The 17,814-nt window shown below is 31.3% G+C and overlaps 2 protein-coding genes across 2 annotated transcripts; both read right to left on the reverse strand.

The window, feature by feature from the left end:
* Positions 1 to 1,818: 1,818 nt before the first annotated feature.
* LOC105339491 (C-type mannose receptor 2) lies at positions 1,819 to 11,199 on the reverse strand. Its single transcript, XM_011445061.4, has 9 exons — positions 11,071 to 11,199; positions 10,881 to 10,969; positions 10,608 to 10,713; positions 9,877 to 10,105; positions 3,421 to 3,482; positions 3,230 to 3,318; positions 2,977 to 3,082; positions 2,630 to 2,858; positions 1,819 to 1,915 (listed from the first exon to the last, which is right to left on the reverse strand). The coding sequence occupies exons 1-9, from the start codon at positions 11,111 to 11,113 to the stop codon at positions 1,882 to 1,884; spliced, it is 987 nt and encodes a 328-aa protein (XP_011443363.2). The 5' UTR covers positions 11,114 to 11,199; the 3' UTR covers positions 1,819 to 1,881.
* A 2,546-nt stretch (positions 11,200 to 13,745) lies between these two features.
* Positions 13,746 to 15,496, reverse strand: LOC105339492 (C-type lectin domain family 4 member E). The gene is made up of 5 exons (XM_066085573.1): positions 15,361 to 15,496; positions 15,168 to 15,256; positions 14,894 to 14,999; positions 14,392 to 14,620; positions 13,746 to 13,857 (listed from the first exon to the last, which is right to left on the reverse strand). Exons 1-5 carry the CDS (start codon positions 15,401 to 15,403, stop codon positions 13,842 to 13,844), a joined length of 483 nt encoding a protein of 160 aa, XP_065941645.1. The 5' UTR covers positions 15,404 to 15,496; the 3' UTR covers positions 13,746 to 13,841.
* Between the last annotated feature and the right edge of the window lie 2,318 nt (positions 15,497 to 17,814).

The following is a 17,814-nucleotide window of genomic DNA, read 5'->3' on the forward strand; positions in this document are numbered from 1 at the left end:
CATCGAATTATCTATGGAGGACCAAACGTGTGTTAATAATAGTACGCGATATAAACATATCCAAACATCTAAGGTTTCTTCTGTGATTCAAGGTAAAATCCACAAGTTGGTATCCGTTATACATGGTCTATGAAAACTACGAAGAGGGGGAGACCACCCAACAGATGGGGGAGAACATCTTCCATACTAGTACTACCTTCAAAAATGTATATAGAAAACTCAAGTTCATGGGTTGATGTCAACGTTGGATAATTTTCGGTTGCAATAAACATTGCGTTAAGGGAAGAAAAAATGTCGAATCATTTGCAAATAAACACACTTCTGACATGTGAAAAACGGGATAGTAGTTAAAATAATGTTTAAGAACCCAAGAACTCATTACAACTTACAAAGAATACAAAGAAAAAAAAACCTCATTTGTTATCCGGCAAAGTTAAGCACCTATCCTTGGGATTTTTTTTTGTTCGATCAAATCATAGTTGAATCCTTCCTTGAGTACTAGCTTCAAATAGAGAGATCATTTAAGCTCATCGAACAAAGTAAATTTTTGTGTCCCCAACAATATTAAGCAGCGATATAAAATAAAAAGTCATTTTAATTTCTTTGACTAATAATCTCAACTCATGCACTACTACACATAGAGTTATTGTTCCGGCAACACCAGACAGACACATAATTATATATGGCAATAAAAGATAACATTGGATTCGAATTACTGTAGACCTGAATAATTACCATCCGGATATTTACATATTCGACAAGAAACAATAGTATTGGTCTTAAAGTTGGTTTTAATTATTTTTACTGTATAGAGATTAGAGATTAGAGATTAGGTTTAGCATAGTTTCAAAGGCACCTTTACATTTAAGTAGTGGTTCTTCGGTATCTTTGGTTGAATCAACCAACATGACCTTAGATTTGATATCAAATTAAGGACGGAGTTTGTGCCGTCATTTGTGTCTGTGTTCTTTTTGCGATCAATCTTTTTTGTTGCATGTCAGGATCAATTCAAGAATTGTTTTTTCAAGCATATGCTTGGAAAAGTATCGAACAGCAGGTAATATGTCCATATATGTTCTCTCATAATCTCTCTCAGTATTGTCGATTTTTTAAAAGTCAAACATTTGGTTTGATTTGAGATAATTTGGGAAATCATAGTTAATTGTGTGTAATATTGTCAGTTCTCATTTGATATTGGATATACAGAATTTAAATTATATACTTCGTCAAATTTTGTTTCGCTACTGGATACAAAATCACGACACAAAACTTTCAATTTAAAAAGATTTAAACAGTTGATTTTTACAGTTGAACGACGTACGAAATTCAACAACCTGCATACAAAGTTTTGTTTTTTGTGTTTTTCAATGAAATTCTCTAACTACCTTCTAATGATAGACATTTAATGTTGATTCTAAAATACTGAACTAATATGCACCGACCTCTGGTTTTAACATGATATTGAATTAAGAATGCGATATGATACATTTTAAATGTTTGTTAACTGCAATTTAGACTGGTTTAAAAAGTCACTTTAGCACATCATAATCATGCACTGTGTTATACAATTATTAATTTATGTCAGTTTCAACACAGAAACAAAAGCTAATTCATTTCATAATACTGATCGAAGATTTTATATTTTGCAATTTAAAAACTATTTTACAGATATCTGTCGATATAAGAATATAATCAATATTTTTCATTAAGTTATTTAAACTCAAATTAAATTGCAGCGAACTCCACTCAGTCTTTAAGAGTATAATACGATCTTTCAATTTAAAAATAAACCCCAATAATAATCATATATCACAGATAAAAAAAGAACATTTGAATTTATTATTCATAAAACACAATAACTAACAACAAATGAAGGGTTCTTTATCCGACTACGGGAGCGTTCACATTAGCAAACCTGAAGATGAAAAAATTAAGACATGTAAGTATTTTAAAGTAATGAAAATCCATTTTAATCAATGCCATTAATTTGTCATATTTTGCAAAAATATATTTTTAAAAGATAGTTCAAGCAAGTGCTGTTCTATCATGCACTGGAGATTCCAAATGATCCGAGTTAATAAATTTTATGGTGTTCAATGAGGGTTAGTGGTCAACATATTAACCATCAGATCTGCCTAAAACTAAACAAATATTGTAATGTTTTTGTCAACTTTTACATTTATCTTGTAAAAAATATCAAAATATTTTAGCTTTAAAATTAGACCATTCTCTTATATCTGTATACAGAGTTCCCCGCCTAAAAGGAAGTATCCCAAAACGACCAAAGCCAACCAGCCCTCTCAAGAGAATTAGGACCAAATAGATGGTTATATGATCAAATTAGTATGATAATCCTGTACTGACTCGCCAATCTCTACTAACACTTTTAAAATATATAAAAAGATTCGTTTTAACATGGGTTGAATTTTGAGTTTTTTGCTTAAGTATTATATCGTTTTTCTTCTCTATATTGGGTTTAAATGCTATATGTACAACAATGGTTAGAACATCCTCTTTTTGTTCCCCGTGAAAATAATATGCTTCTGTACATAATTAAACAAACAAATTCGTTTAGTTTGCTGGATACAATAGTATATTTGATAAATGCATTATTGAGTAATATACATACGGCATTTCACAGATGTAGGTAAGTTCGTTGGTGCATGGTTCATCTGTCCAGTGGTAGACGAATCCGTCCTGAGGTGCGTAAGTAATGACTGCACAGTTTTCGGCACCCCCTCTGTTGTTGGGCTGAGTGGGTCCCCAGTTGTTGTATGTTATAGCATGTCCACTGGACACCCAGACCCACGTTCCTTCATGAACTAAATCATTGGCACCGATGTAAAAAGCAAGACTACCTGAAAGAAAAAACCACATTCCAGTAAAGCATCTAATATGATTTAAGCACAAAGTAAAATCATATTTAAAGCATATGACTTCAAAAGTGAAGTACATTTTGAAAAAATAAATACATACTTGTATGTGAAACGAGATTTGCTAGATGTTTCTGCGTTCCAGCATCATCAACAGTAGCAAGGGTGGCGACTCTTCCATACTGTTTACCAATAACTTCGCACAAGCTCTATTTTAATTATCATAAAAAGTTGTATTTGGCATAGAGGTTATAGAAATATTTACTTTTAAAATTCTTGTACAATGAAAAATTTGCTTTCTACAGTTTTAAAAGTTTTAAAAAATTTAAGAAAAAAGTTTAAGAAATGATATTCACCAATGCATCAGCGAATGTTTCGTTGTCCCGACTGAGGAAGAAACATCTATCGTTGTAGTGATCCCAATCAGCCGGACACCTCGCCAAAGCTTAAATGTAAAAATCAACAAAGTTGTTCCTAATGACAATATACAAATCATAAGCATAACAAAGACTTTGTAAAAGAAAAATAATTTGAAGAATTTTTTTACCGGCTGCGATTAAAGACAAGGCAATGACCAGAAGAGTATTCATGATTGGACGGTAATGGGAACTTGTTCACACTTTTGATGGAAATGAGAAAAGAATGAGTTTATATATTCTGCTGAAAATGATAAGAATCAGTGTGCGAGGTAAAAGGTTATAAACTAGAATATAAAATGGAACAACCGCACGATAAATCCAGCATTTTCCTGATAAACGTACATGGGAATTTCGTCATTGTATCATAAAGATTATTGACGATCTTTAAAATATCTTTATTTTGAATCCAAAACCAACATTCGTTAAACTTATCTTAATTTAATGTCCTGGCTAGCAACCGTTCAATTATAAGGACGGGGATTCACATCAAAGTTTCATTGTTTGATGTTTATACAATTCATTATTTATAAAACTGCAGAACAATAATTTGGCTCTTTTTTTAATTCTATGTGATTTGGGTCTGAAAATGTTCGTTTCTTTCCACAAATTCAAGCAAATAAATTCGATGGTTTGTTTTTTGATATGAATTTTCAAAAACATATACTGTGCTTTCATCAATATTCGTTCAATACCAATTTTCGTGGATTTCGTTGTTAAGTTGATCCACGAAATTAAATGTTCAATGAAGTTCAATTTCTATTAAGATTTTGTATTGATAGGGTCATTGGCCTCGAATTTACGTATCCTTGAAACTGTCATTTTCACTTTATCCACGAAAATTGATACCATTGAATATTAATGAAACCATAGTATTAAAGAAAAACGAATTTGATGTTACAGAAAAAAAACCCCACCATCATTGCCAGTTTTTGAAATCTAACAAAATTAATATTTTATTATAGCAATAATGATCAACACACCACAGTTAAAATGAAGAACAACGTTTTTAAAAAGAAATCTAACAAAAAGCTTAGTGATTATATAATCTTGAAAAATAAAGTCGGTCATGTTTAGCTATCTTAGTGTTATCTTTTTAGAGGGTTAATGTTTTTTTTTTTTTTTTAAAGTTTAGTGATTATAGAAACCTTGAAAAATAAAGTCGGTCATGTTTAGAAATCTTAGTGTTATCTTTTTAGAGGGTTAATGTTTTAACAAAAAAAAAAAAAAAGCTTAGTGATTATAGAAACCTTGAAAAATAAAGTCGGTCATGTTTAGAAATCTTAGTGTTATCTTTTTAGAGGGTTAATGTTTTGCTGTAAAGTGTTCGTTCTGCTTTATATTCTGGATTATGAACTCGCTGTCTATATCTACTACACGTTTATAAAACATGTAATAACGCTCGTACAATACTATAAAAAACCACTAGCTTTTTCTAAAAATTAATCTCTTGCATGTATAAGGTCACTTGGATTATTCAATTGAGCTAATGTTATCAGCTTATCCCTTTTGTGGGGTTACTTAGATGAACATCTTTAGGTTCCTCCATGAAACCGTATTTTGAACAGAACATCTTGACTGAATTTGGTTTGTAGTATCTATGGAAGAACGGGGGACACAGATTGTGAAATTCATGATAAGCAAAAATGCCTCTTACAATAACTGAAAAATTCATGGTCCAAGTTTCATAATTTTTTACAGCTTGAGTTTTATGTTAATATGATGAATATTTATTCAATCTTTGAAAATTGTTTTTTTTTTACTTCTTGGAAATTCGCAGAAAAACTAAGGTTGGAATGAACGTATTACTACTACAATTGTAAAGTTCATAGTCCCTGGGTTAGATGTCTTGTGTTATTGCGACGCTCGGTTGTATAATCTCATATCAAGTCTTTTAAATCTTTTTCTCTAAAAAAAGGGTATCTTACAGATCAAGTACATGGTTATGATAGTAAAGAAACATAAGATAATTGATTCTCAGTCCCTGAATGGGGGATACTTATGATACGAGCAGGGGAGACGCCCTGACTTGTTTTAAAGATGATTTTTAATACTTAGTCTAATGATTTTCTTGGTAACGGTTCCACTGTAAAAGAGCGAGTGGGGAGAATGGGGTGGCTTTGTCATTAAGTAAAGAGAAATTTTCGGTCAAAACTCCTCTTTGTTGGTTATGTAGAAAAAGCATTAAATATTTTACAGTGCTTTCTTACAAGAGATATTTAATTACAGTAAGGACTATGTGCGGTTTGGTCAAATATCTGCCCCCAATTTTAACCAATTTTTTAATAGTATCGTATAAAAATCAAATCTTCATTAATCATTGTACAGTGGACGCCTATCACTTTAATCTTGATTTTAGTCGTCATTGCGCATTCGCTGTTTATCTATGACGTCATCTAAACATAGACAGACAATTAATGAAATATGATCAGCAAAGTTGTTGCCGTCGGTTTTTTTTTATCTTACTCTATTGTTGTCACATGTATAGAGCTTATTTCTGGGTAATTGCTCAACTTTACACCTTAACGATAGAAAGGCAATTTTTTTAAAACTTGTCTCCTGTCGAGAACATCATTAATGTCACATTTACAGCTGTGATTTCTAATTCTGCATCACCTAGTCATTGAAAGGAATCGTATGTTTTAAAAATACCTTTTTAAAAAATCATATTTGATCTTTCATTATTGCATGATTCCAGATTTAAAAAAAAAGTTTCCTTATTTTATTAAGACATTTTGTAAAGGTTTAATTATTTAATTGCCCCATGATTTGGCATATTTTTTTGTTTATGATAATAAATAAAATTGTAATATGTTTTAAAAAGAAGATTGTTTACAGGAACATTTTTCATGTTGTTAGAATGAATCTCTTCATTCAGATTAAAATAATAAAGTGGAGGTTGATATATTGGAAAGTATATGAAAACAAAGATTAGATATATTTTGGGGTTTTCTTTACTGTGAGAGTGGTCTTTTACGCTGGTAATTTAGCACGCGTTTTCCATAGTCAAACCGGATATGTTGCTATTAAATAGAAATTCAAAATTATTATGGCTAATTATGCTTGAGACTGTAGATTCAGATAGCCAGTACAGGGTGAGGGAGAGTCCAAAGATTTAAAGACTTATCAATACATGCTTGCGATAGAAAGTGAGCGACTTCAATCTACTGTGGAATCATTCAAATTCGTTGATGTCAATTTCGTGAATTGTGGAAGCTTATTCATGGGAATGTAATTTGGAGGAAGCGTCGGATTTTAGTTTCAGTAAGAAAACTAACTCTTCAAAATTTGCTTTCGTCGAAGATGTTAATTCGTGGGAGAGAGCTTCCAACAAATACCACGAAAATTGAGCTAACACGAAGTCAAATGATTCCAAGTTTAAGAAGAGTAGGAAAACATGTTCGTAGGACAACTGTGAAACTTATATTTGCAAGATTTGCATATCAAACTAAGGAATCTGCGACGAACAATTCTTTATGCCGAAAATGTATCTTACAACTAAAGAAAAAAGCAACAATGATTGTATGCATTGTTACAAATCATATGGAGATTATAGAATTTTAAAATACTCAGTCGGTCGTTTTAAGAGACGATGATATCTTAATGTAATCTTTTCAGAGGGTTATTGGATTGCTAAAACGTGTTTGTTCTGCTTTATATTCTGAATTATGAACTCCCTGTCTATATCTACTACACGTTAATAAATCATGCATAAACGCTCGCTGCATTACAATCCTATACAAAATCAATAGTTTTCTTCAATGATTTCTTACATAATGTATTACACAATGTATCTGTACAACTGGTCATTTGGGTCCCTCTTTGCCCCTCTTTGCCCCTCTTTGTTTGATGTCCGTTGTGAGTACACAGATACACATCTTTAGCTTCTTTCTCCCGGATTATCTCAACCGAATTTAGTTTGTGTCATCTGTAGAAGGAATGAACATTAAATATTGAAATTCATAATACTAGTTCACAAGGGTTTTTTTTAAAAAAAAAAAGGTCTATGATACTATTTTTATAAACCCCCGTTCTCTACAACTGGATATGAAGCAGACAAATTATTTATGAGCAAAGTAACCGTCACCAAAATTGTGAAATATATGTTTCGAGCTAAAGAAGTTCTGGTCTTAATATAAGCTGAGACTTTTATGTCACATTCTAATTATCTATAACTTCTTGAAGGTTCTTGTAATTTACCAGACAAACTAAACGCACAGTAACAATGAGCAGAAATGCCTCTTACAAAGATTGTGAAATTTACGGTTGGAGGATAATAAGGATTTTTTATTTGGTTTTAAGGCGAGGCTCTTATGAAAATATAGTTAATATTATCCTCCAAAATCTTTATCTTTATCTATCACCGTTCCTGTTCCTGTGCGGGGGTTATTTGACGATTTAAAAAATTTGCGTATTTTTATGCAAAAATATTTTTTATTTTGAATATAGGCAAAAACATTAAATCCTTACTGTGCTTAACTACAAGATATTTTATTTTAGGATTTGAGAACTTATCGCATTTTTTTTTTCATTCTCTCACATTCCCACTCCATTTTATTATCATGAATTGAACAAAAAATCGAACAAAGTAAAGATATTGATCCGATTCTTTGTATGGTTTGAAAATCACTGATCAGTCTGGACTTACTCATATATCGACACCCTTTCCACAGAATAATGACCATTTAATCTTTTTACTTTTATGCTGTTAATTTATACTCCTTTGAATATTAACCTGAGAAGATTTTAGGTGGATGGCGTTATACATTTTGTAAACTTTAAAATACATCATCCTTTTTATTTGTGTACTCTTTCATCATCCTATGTATCTTGATTTTAAGACATATATTTATCATATTCTTTTAAGATTTTCTTTTGAACTTATGTAACAGTGAACAGTGTTCAAAATCAAAAGTCCAAAAGAATACTACAGATCGGGAGCAGAGCAAACACGAATCTCTAAGACATTAGAGGTAGAATCAGGTGTCTTAAAGGGGTGAGCATATACAGTAAAACTCATTTAGTACGAACACGGATAAAGCGAATTCTCGGATATAGCGAAGTTTATTTGAGTCCCCTGTAAAATTCCTAACAAAACTTTGCAAAATTTTACGGTTATAACGAATTCGGATATAACTAATTTACGAATTTGAAAGAAGTTCAAAACTGTTGCAGCTTTTTATGAATTTATGGTGAGAGTATTTTGAGAATTTAGATTCAGATATCCAGCTTATGATGAACTACATTATCAAAGATGATTACGGTCAGATAGATTGATGACTTAGCACAATGTTCGTTATACTCTTACAATAGAAATTAAAATCTTGTGACTTCAGTGTATGAGCACAGTGGGTCAAGATATTCCGAAGAGGAATGTGTACAACAAGATACGAAGAATAAGAAAATTTGTCAGGTTGCTGAGTTTGACTTCTTTTTTTGAGATATAGTTTTCGAAAGGAGTGAAGTAAGAAACCAGATGGTAAATATGTTTCTGAAGTTTAATATATGCCGTCATGATCAGAGTAAGCAGGCATGGAATAGAAATATCTTTTCTTTTTCTCTTCTACTCAGAGAAAACATATTCAAAATTTGTTCTCCTTGTATCAACCATTGTCTGGTATATGTTTAAAGACATGAAACAAAGAAGAGAAGGAAAGGGCTAATGTTTTAATATTAGTATTGTCTTCTTAAAAATTGTTTTTCATCTTTCTGTGTTTTTTTTCTTTCGCGGAGTATTGATATTGTGTTTATTTACTAAAACACATACTTTGCAAAACTGAAGGGAGTATAAACATGCGAAAATCCAGGCACTCCATTATATTAATATTTGTTCTGTATATTAATGCAATATCCGTATACAAAAGTACCTTCAGCATGCCTTAAAGAAAAAACGCAGCTTTTCTATCTTTAAGTCAGTCATCATGATAAAACAAAATAGAAGTAAATTTTGAACGATTTATTTAATTATTCATTGAATACAAATTGTGAGCATCAGTTAGACGGTTTCTTGTTCAACAACCGGACGGCGTACACGTACCTAGGCTTGCCTAAAACTGAAAGAAGAAATTAAACAAATCAAGAATAACAAATTCAATCATTTCTCCTCGTATTGAATCACCTTTAAGATAAACATTTTTACAATAGAATTGATTTTTTCAAGAAATTTCAGAAATCAAGGAAATAATTGATTTTTTATGTATCTTTTTAAGAAAACTTGGTACACAATAATTCTTTACTTTTAATTTCCCAAAAGAACTATGCTACAACAACTTTAATTAATTTGACTTTTTTTTGGTTAAAACATTCAATTTATAACCGACCACAGATTTTTCCCCTGATGCATTGCATCTGTCTGAAGGGCTGAGTAGTGTTATATTTAGATAGTGCAAGTAATTAATAAAAACAATAATCATAAAGGACAATATCAATTTCATTTTTATAATGCTTGATAATTTTTCTTCTTTTTTTCTATGTTGCTTATAGAGCCAAAATTTTTTTTAAATGCAATAACATCATCTATGAATCAATTCTTTCTTATGAGGTTGTTGAATCAAATAAGAAATAACTGCCATGAAAAAGATACGTACGGCATTTCACAAATATAAGGAAGTTCTTTCGTGCATGGCTTATCTGTCCAGTGTCCGACAAATCCGTTCGGTATATCGTAAGTGATGCCGGCACAGTTCTCGGCACCCCCTCTGTTGTTGGGCTGAAAGGGTCCCCAGTTTGTGTATGTGGCAGTTTGTCCGTTTGACACCCAGACCCACGTCCCTTCGTGGACTATATCAGTGGCACCAATGTAATATTCAAGACTGCCTAAATATAAAACATAATCATATATGTTTGTAGGTTGTCTATAAGTATTCCAATCGTAAGTTAAAAAAGGTTATTATCCGAAAAATGTCTATTAGTCTGTTATATCTGTCGTTTACATATTAAAGTAAAATTAAACGAATTTCAATTATGATATTCATGTGTTTAAATGGTTTGCTAACAGAGTTATATTAAAACATATTTCAAAAAGTTATATTATGCGTAAAGTTGCTTTGCAAATTCTGAAGTGTTGCATAATTATACCGTACGTTGAACATATTCGTTCATTACTGTGATACAACTGAGCAAAAGTACTGGTATTTGCTGTGTTTTGGTGAATTGTAAGAAGAAAACTTCAGGATAATTTCACATTTTCCAAAACAAAACAAAATATTATCGAACATTGCCTTGGATTGTTCATAATTATATACAAAGTGAAAATGAGTCGAACTTTTTTTTTCTAAATGCATGATTGAAAAATGAACAATAAGTTAAGATTACAAACTTGTTTTTGTAACAAGGCCTTCAAGATGGCTCTGCGTTCCAGCATCATCAACAGTGGCAAGGGAGGCGACTCTTCCGTACTGGGCACCAATGACTTCGCACAGTTTCTTTACAAAATATTTATAATAAGTAATTTTTGCAAAGAGGTTATACGATTCTGTTTGACTTTTCAAGTTCAAAAATATGTATTATTAACTAATAATATATTCTTATTGTTAATCACAATGATAAGAATTTAACAATTTTCTGAGATGGCTAAAGAAAGGATACTTACCAAAGCACCAGCGAACGTTTCGTTGTCACGACTGAGGAAGAAACATTTATCATTGTAGTGATCCCAATCTGCAGGACACCTCGCCAAAACTTAAAAAAAAACAGAAGAGGAAAAATAGTGGTGGCCGGATTCAAAATGAAACTTTAATAACTCTCTCACTTTAGATTCGAAGAGATCATGATAGTCTTACCAGCTGATAATACAGACAACAAGATCACAACTTGAGATTTCATTTTGGACGGTAAAGGAGCTTGTTCACGTATTGAATGAAATTCACAATTACTGAGTTAACTTTATATAATACAACGGATTGATAAGAAGGAATGCGTGAGGGAAGAGGTTAAGAAATAGAATTTAAAATAGAACAAATGTACGTTAAAAATATAGGTATGAAGGTCATCTATACAGTCATTGAGTAAGACGAATATTAAGAGAAAAGTCATATTACTTTGCAATATATTTAAACCTTATCAGAAAACAATAAAACTTACGTATCAATAAATGTTCCATACAAAAGACAACACCTTAGATTTACATATAATGCAATATATTGTTAGAAATACACAAAAGCGCATCTTGGATGCGCATGATTTTCACAAATCAAAATGTATGAATTTCCTTTGCCTTGGCATTAGAATTCGTATCAAGGAGAAGAGCTAGTAAATTTTGCTATTAATTGGCAATTAGTACTTTTAAGGAGGGCTACTTGCATAAGCAAGTAACTGTTGTTTTAAATGTTTTCGTAAATAATTCAAAAATTAAAAGAAAGATAATCTCATGCAATTTTCATTTTTTAAGAATATATTTAAAAATTATATTTCAAAGAAGCAAAATAAATGGTCATTCCATTATAAGATGTTAAAAAATGTAGTAAAAATCTCATGCAAAAATATTTTTTTTATTTGCAATATAGGCAAAAACATCAATAACTTTCTGTGCTTAACTAAAAGATATTTTTATCGAAGGATTTGAGAATTTGTCGCATTTATTTTTCATTCTCTCACATTCCCACCCCGTTTCATTATCATGAATTGAAAAAAACTTGAACAGAGAAAAGATAATGATCCGATTTTTATGTATGGCTCGAAAATCACTGATCAGTCTGGACCTACGCATATATCGACATCCTTCCAGAAAATAATGACCATTTAATCTTGTTTCTTTTATACTGATAAATTATACTCTTTTTAATATTTACCTGAGAAGGATTTAGGTGGATGCGTTATACATTTTGTAAACTTTTAAATTCAATATCCCTTTTATTTTTATACCCTTTCATTATCCTATGAATCTTGATTTTGAGACATACATGTATATTTTTCATTTTCTATTAAGATTTTTTTATGTAATGACTCAATGGCCATAAAAATGATATGTGGTGATAACATACAGTGTTCAAAATCAAAAGTTCAAAAGAAATACAGATCAGGAGCAGAGCAAACACAGACCTGTAAAAAAATCAGATGTACATGTAGGATCAGGTGCCTTAAAGGAGTGAGCATATTGTGAGCATAAGGTGATTCCTTGACAATGCTGAATCGGACTCAGGTAGTCTTTGTGGCCCTTAGATTTCCGGGTTTTGAATGAAAAAATGTTAAGGACTGAGGCAACTTATTTTTTTTTATATAGACTGAGTTACTAAGTAACATTTTCAAAACAATATGCCAGGTTTCCTCTGATGTCGGTCTTGGCAAAGTATTTGCGATAACCTCTGTTATGTTCTTTTAATAAATCTCTTTGCGGAATAATGATACCTGAGGTTCGTATATAGGAAAGTATTTAAAAATAAATATTTAAAAGATTTTTGGGTATCATTGGGTAAGCGTTAAATGTGAACTTTTACATAAATTGCTTAGTATCATGTATGTGTCAAAAATAATCTACTGGTATATCTTTATCTAATGTTCTTTTACCAGTAGTGATAGCAATTGCATTTAAATGGGCATGAATAATTCCAGTGATTTTTTTCTTTTTCCTTACATTTTTATTGAAGTATTATATACAATATAAAAAGATTTATGAAGATTTGCAAATCTTTTTAGTAAAGAATTCAAATTTGACATTAATAAACAGAAAGAAGTTCAAAACTGTTGCAGCTATTTATGAATTTATGGTGAAAGTGTTTCGCGAATTTAGATTAAGATATCCAGCTTATGATGAACTACATTATTGAAGATGATTATGGTCCGATAGATTGATGACTTAGGACAGTTTTCGTTATATTGTTACAATAGAAATAAAACTCTTGTGACTTCAGTGTATGAGCACAGTGGGTCAAGATATTCCGAAGACGAATGTGTACAACAACATACAAAGAATAAAAAAATGAATTTGCTGGGTTTGACTTCTTTTTTTTTTAGATATAAGTTTCGAAAGGAATGCAGTAAGGAACCAGATGGTAAAAAAATATGTTTCTGAAGTTTAGTATATGCCGTCAGGATCAGAGTAAGCAGTCACGGAATAAGAATACCGTATCTTTTTCTCTTCTTCTCAGAGAAAACATATTCAAAATTTGTTCTCCTTGTATCAACCATTGTCTGGTATATGTTTAAAGACATGAAACAAAGAAGAGAAGGAAAGGGCTAATGTTTTAATATTAGTATTGTCTTCTTAAAAATTGTTTTTCATCTTTCGGTGGTTTTTCTCTCTCGCAGAATGTTGATATTGTGTTTTTTTTACTAAAGCACATACTTTGCAAAACTGAAGGGAGTATAAACATACGAGAAATCCAGACACCCCATTATATTAATATTTGTTCTGTATATTAATGCAATATCCGTATACAAAAGTACCTTCAGCATGCCTTAAAGGAAAACGCAGCTTTTCTATCTTTAAGTCAGTCATCATGATAAAACAAAATAGAAGTAAATTTTGAACGATTTATTTAATTATTCATTGAATACAAATTGTGAGCATCAGTTAGACGGTTTCTTGTTCAACAACCGGACGGCGTACACGTACCTAGGCTTGCCTAAAACTGAAAGAAAAAATTAAAAAAATCAAGAATAACAAATTCAATCATTTCTCCTCGTATTGAATCACCTTTAAGATAAACATTTTTACAATAGAATGGATTCTTTCAGGAGATTTCAGAAATCAAGGAAATAATTGATTTTTTATGTATCTTTTTTGAGAAAACTTGGTACACAATAATTCTTTACTTTTAATTTCCCAAAAGAACTATGCTACAACAGCTTTAATTAATTTGACTTTATTTGTTAAAACATTCCATTTATAACCGACCACAGGTTTTTTCCCCTGATGCATTGCATTTGTTTGAAGGGCTGATTTGTGTAATATATTTAGATAGTGCGTGATATTAACAAAAAATAATCATAAAGGACAATATCAATTTCATTTTTATAATTGATGATAATTTTTCTTCTTTTTTTTTATGTTACTTATAGAGCCAAAAAAGTTTTTTAATGCAATAACATCATCTATGAATCAATTCTTTCTTAAGAGGTTGTTGAATCAAATAAGAAATAACTGCCATGAAAAAGATACGTACGGCATTTCACAAATATAAGGAAGTTCTTTGGTGCAGGGCTTATCTGTCCAGTGTCCGACAAATCCGTTCGGTATATCGTAAGTGATGCCGGCACAGTTCTCGGCACCCCCTCTGTTGTTGGGTTGAAAGGGTCCCCAGTTTGTGTATGTGGCAGTTTGTCCGTTTGACACCCAGACCCACGTCCCTTCGTGGACTATATCAGTGGCACCAATGTAATATTCAAGACTGCCTAAATATATAATACGATCATATATGCTTGTAAGTTGTCTATAACATATTCGTTCATTACTGTGATACAACTGTGCAAAAGTACTGGTATTTGCTCTCTATTTATGAGTAGTAAGAAAACTTCAGGATAATTTCACATTTTCCAAAACAAAACCAAAATATTATCGAACATTGCCTTGGATCGTTCATATTTATTTATACAAAGTGAAAATGAGTAAAACTTATTTTCCTAAAGGCATGATTGAAAAATAAACAATAAGTTAAGATTACAAACTTGTTTTTGTAACAAGGCCTTCAAGATGGCTCTGCGTTCCAGCATCATCAACAGTGGCAAGGGATGCGACTCTTCCGTACTGGACACCAATGACTTCGCACAGTTTCTTTACAAAATATTTATAATAAGTAAATTTTGCAAAGAGGTTATACAATTCTGTTTCACTTTTTCAAATTCAAAAATATATATCATTAACGAATAATATATTCTTATTGTTAATCACAATAATAATAATTTAACAATTTTCTGAAATGGCTAAAGAAAGGATTCTTACCAAAGCACCAGCGAATGTTTCGTTGTCACGACTGAGGAAGAAACATTTATCATTGTAGTGATCCCAATCTGCAGGACACCTCGCCAAAACTTAAAAAAAAAAACAGAAGAGAAAGAAATAGTGGTGGCCGGATTCAAAATGAAACTTTAATAACTCTCTCACTTTAGATTCGAAGAGATCATGATAGTCTTACCAGCTGATAATACAGACAACAAGATCACAACTTGAGTTTTCATTTTGGACGGTAAAGGAGCTTGTTCACGTATTGAATGAAATTCACAATTACTGAGTTAACTTTATATAATACAACGGATTGATAAGAAGGAATGCGTGAGGGAAGGGGTTAAGAAATAGAATTTAAAATAGAACAAATGTACGTTAAAAATATAGGTATGAAGGTCATTTATACAGTCATTGAGTAGGACGAATATCAAGAGAAAAGTCATATTACTTCGCAATATATTTAAAACCTATCAGAAAACAAAACAACTTACGTATCAACAAATATTCCATTCAAAAAACAATACCCTAGAATTACATATAATTCAATATATTGTTAGAAATACACAAAAGCGCATCTTGGATGCGCATGATTTTAACAAATTGAAATGTATGAATTTCCTTTGCCTTGGCATTAGAATTCGTATCAAAGAGAAGAGCTGGTAAATTTGCTATTAATTGGCAATCAGTACTTTTAAGGAGGGCTACTTGCATACGCAAGTACTGTTATTTTAAATGATTTCGTAAATATTTCAAAAATTGAAAGAAAGATAACTTCATGCAATTTTCCTTTTTGTTTAAATATATTTAAAAATTATATTTCAAAGAAGCAAAATAAATGGTCAGTCCTAGAAATTCATTTCATTATTAGATGGTAAAAAATGTAGTAAAAACCTCATCTGTCAAATCAGTTTTCAGGGGCCAGGGACGAGGTGAGTATCCGCCTCTTTCATATTGTTTGATTTACTTCTTTAAAGTAGATGGTACAACTAGGCATTGGAACCAGCGATGAAACATCATTTATTTGATAATATACTCAGTAGATGGAAATTTTTAATAAATTATATTTATGATTACTTTGAGTATATGTTGTCGGGAGTACATGCTTTTTATGTAAGTAATACTTACTAGTATATGACACGTGCACAAGCTATTTAGTTTAATGTAGATAGATCGTAGAATAGCATTTATTTTATTAATTATTTTATTTTATCACCCTTTTCAATATTCATGACTTCCTACCAGCCCTAGGGCAGGCACGTAGCTTCGTTTTTGAAAGTGGGGGGAGGGGCAGACCGTGGGGTTGGGGGGGGGGATTCATATTTTTTCATGGCCCCATAAAAGTGGGGGGGGGGGGGGGCAACTACATCTTAATTCAATTTTTTGTATGTAAATTTAAGAAAAATCTTTGCTCCGCAAAAAAGTGCCCCCCCCCCCCCCGATGCACGTGCCTGCTAAGTTAAAAAAGCATATACTCCATGGTTTCATCTAATAACATGAAAATCGGATTTCAGATCGTGTTGATTTATAGAGTTCAAAGTCGTGAAAATGACATGAGTGTCTGTACAAAAAAACCCAAAAGGTACATGAAATCCTTCATTTATGCTGAATAGATTATAAGTTCTTGAAATCTGACATTTGCCAACCACTTATGTACATGATAGATATCAAACTTCTTTAAATCATTGAACACTGAAAGACTGAGTTTAGCCCTATCTGAATTTTTTTTTTTTTACCAAGGAAAGGATTTTAAAAAGTTCATTTGAACGAACATTGATCTATACACATAGTTTTATCTCTACTCGTGTTATGGTAAAATACATATTTAAACTTGTTTAAAGAGAGTATTACAGCATCTTACAGCACCATTGGTCTGTACATATATTTTATCTTTTCTCGTGTTATGTCTATATACATATTTTAACTTGTTTAAAGAGTTTTACAATATCTTACAGCACTTTAAAAACATCACCATAGAATATATATATTTATAAAAGTTTACTCTATTCAACTAGGCCCACAATAGAAGATCGACACATCTAAGGTAGCTACAACCAGTGTATCCAGCAACGTTTACTTTGTTTAAAATGTTTTAGCCTTTTCGATATAGATATCGAATTAATTCATATATTAAAAATATTGTTTTGTCTAAAAACTAGAATACATGTATTCAAATTGCGATCGACGTTCACGGCAATATTCGATTTATTCGGAAATAATGTACATCAAACCATTTCTTTTTGGAAGTAAACATATTAAATTAAGTGCTTATGACTAGTTTTGGTGTGTAGCATGCACACTTATTGGTTTGTAATATTTTAATAATGTCCCGTGTACGCAGGTTTTGGTAGTCCCGTGTACGCAGGCTTTTGTAAATTGTTATAGCAAAGTATCAGACAAACACACATCTACATCAAATAAAGCGAAGAGAATGTCTTAAAAATTGTATGCATTTTAACATAGTATTCAAATATATCAGTTTTACATTCCGGTGTCGGCCTCATATAACGAGTCTTCTATTTATTAATATATTCCTTTAGTTGTGAATTTTCATTGCTATGGTTTTTTTTTCAAATCTGTTGTTAAAGTTGCTTTATCTTATTGATATAAGTATTTCCTGATTAATCAAATTCTTGACTTGCGTCTA

This window comes from Magallana gigas, chromosome 5 (assembly GCF_963853765.1).
Source record: "Magallana gigas chromosome 5, xbMagGiga1.1, whole genome shotgun sequence".
In the NCBI taxonomy this organism is placed as follows: Eukaryota; Metazoa; Mollusca; class Bivalvia; order Ostreida; family Ostreidae; genus Magallana; species Magallana gigas.

Excerpts from the sequence above, each read along its gene's own strand:
- LOC105339492 (XM_066085573.1), bottom strand. The coding sequence starts at position 15,403 with ATGAAAACTCAAGTTGTGATCTTGTTGTCTGTATTATCAGCTG. Across the intron at positions 15,257-15,360 it reads GTTGTCTGTATTATCAGCTG|TTTTGGCGAGGTGTCCTGCA; the intron begins GTAAGACTATCA and ends TTTTTTTTTAAG. Across the intron at positions 15,000-15,167 it reads AAACATTCGCTGGTGCTTTG|AAACTGTGCGAAGTCATTGG; the intron begins GTAAGAATCCTT and ends TATTTTGTAAAG.
- LOC105339491 (XM_011445061.4), bottom strand. The coding sequence starts at position 11,113 with ATGAAATCTCAAGTTGTGATCTTGTTGTCTGTATTATCAGCTG. Across the intron at positions 10,970-11,070 it reads GTTGTCTGTATTATCAGCTG|TTTTGGCGAGGTGTCCTGCA; the intron begins GTAAGACTATCA and ends TTTTTTTTTAAG. Across the intron at positions 3,319-3,420 it reads CTTGTCTTTAATCGCAGCCG|CTTTGGCGAGGTGTCCGGCT; the intron begins GTAAAAAAATTC and ends TTTACATTTAAG.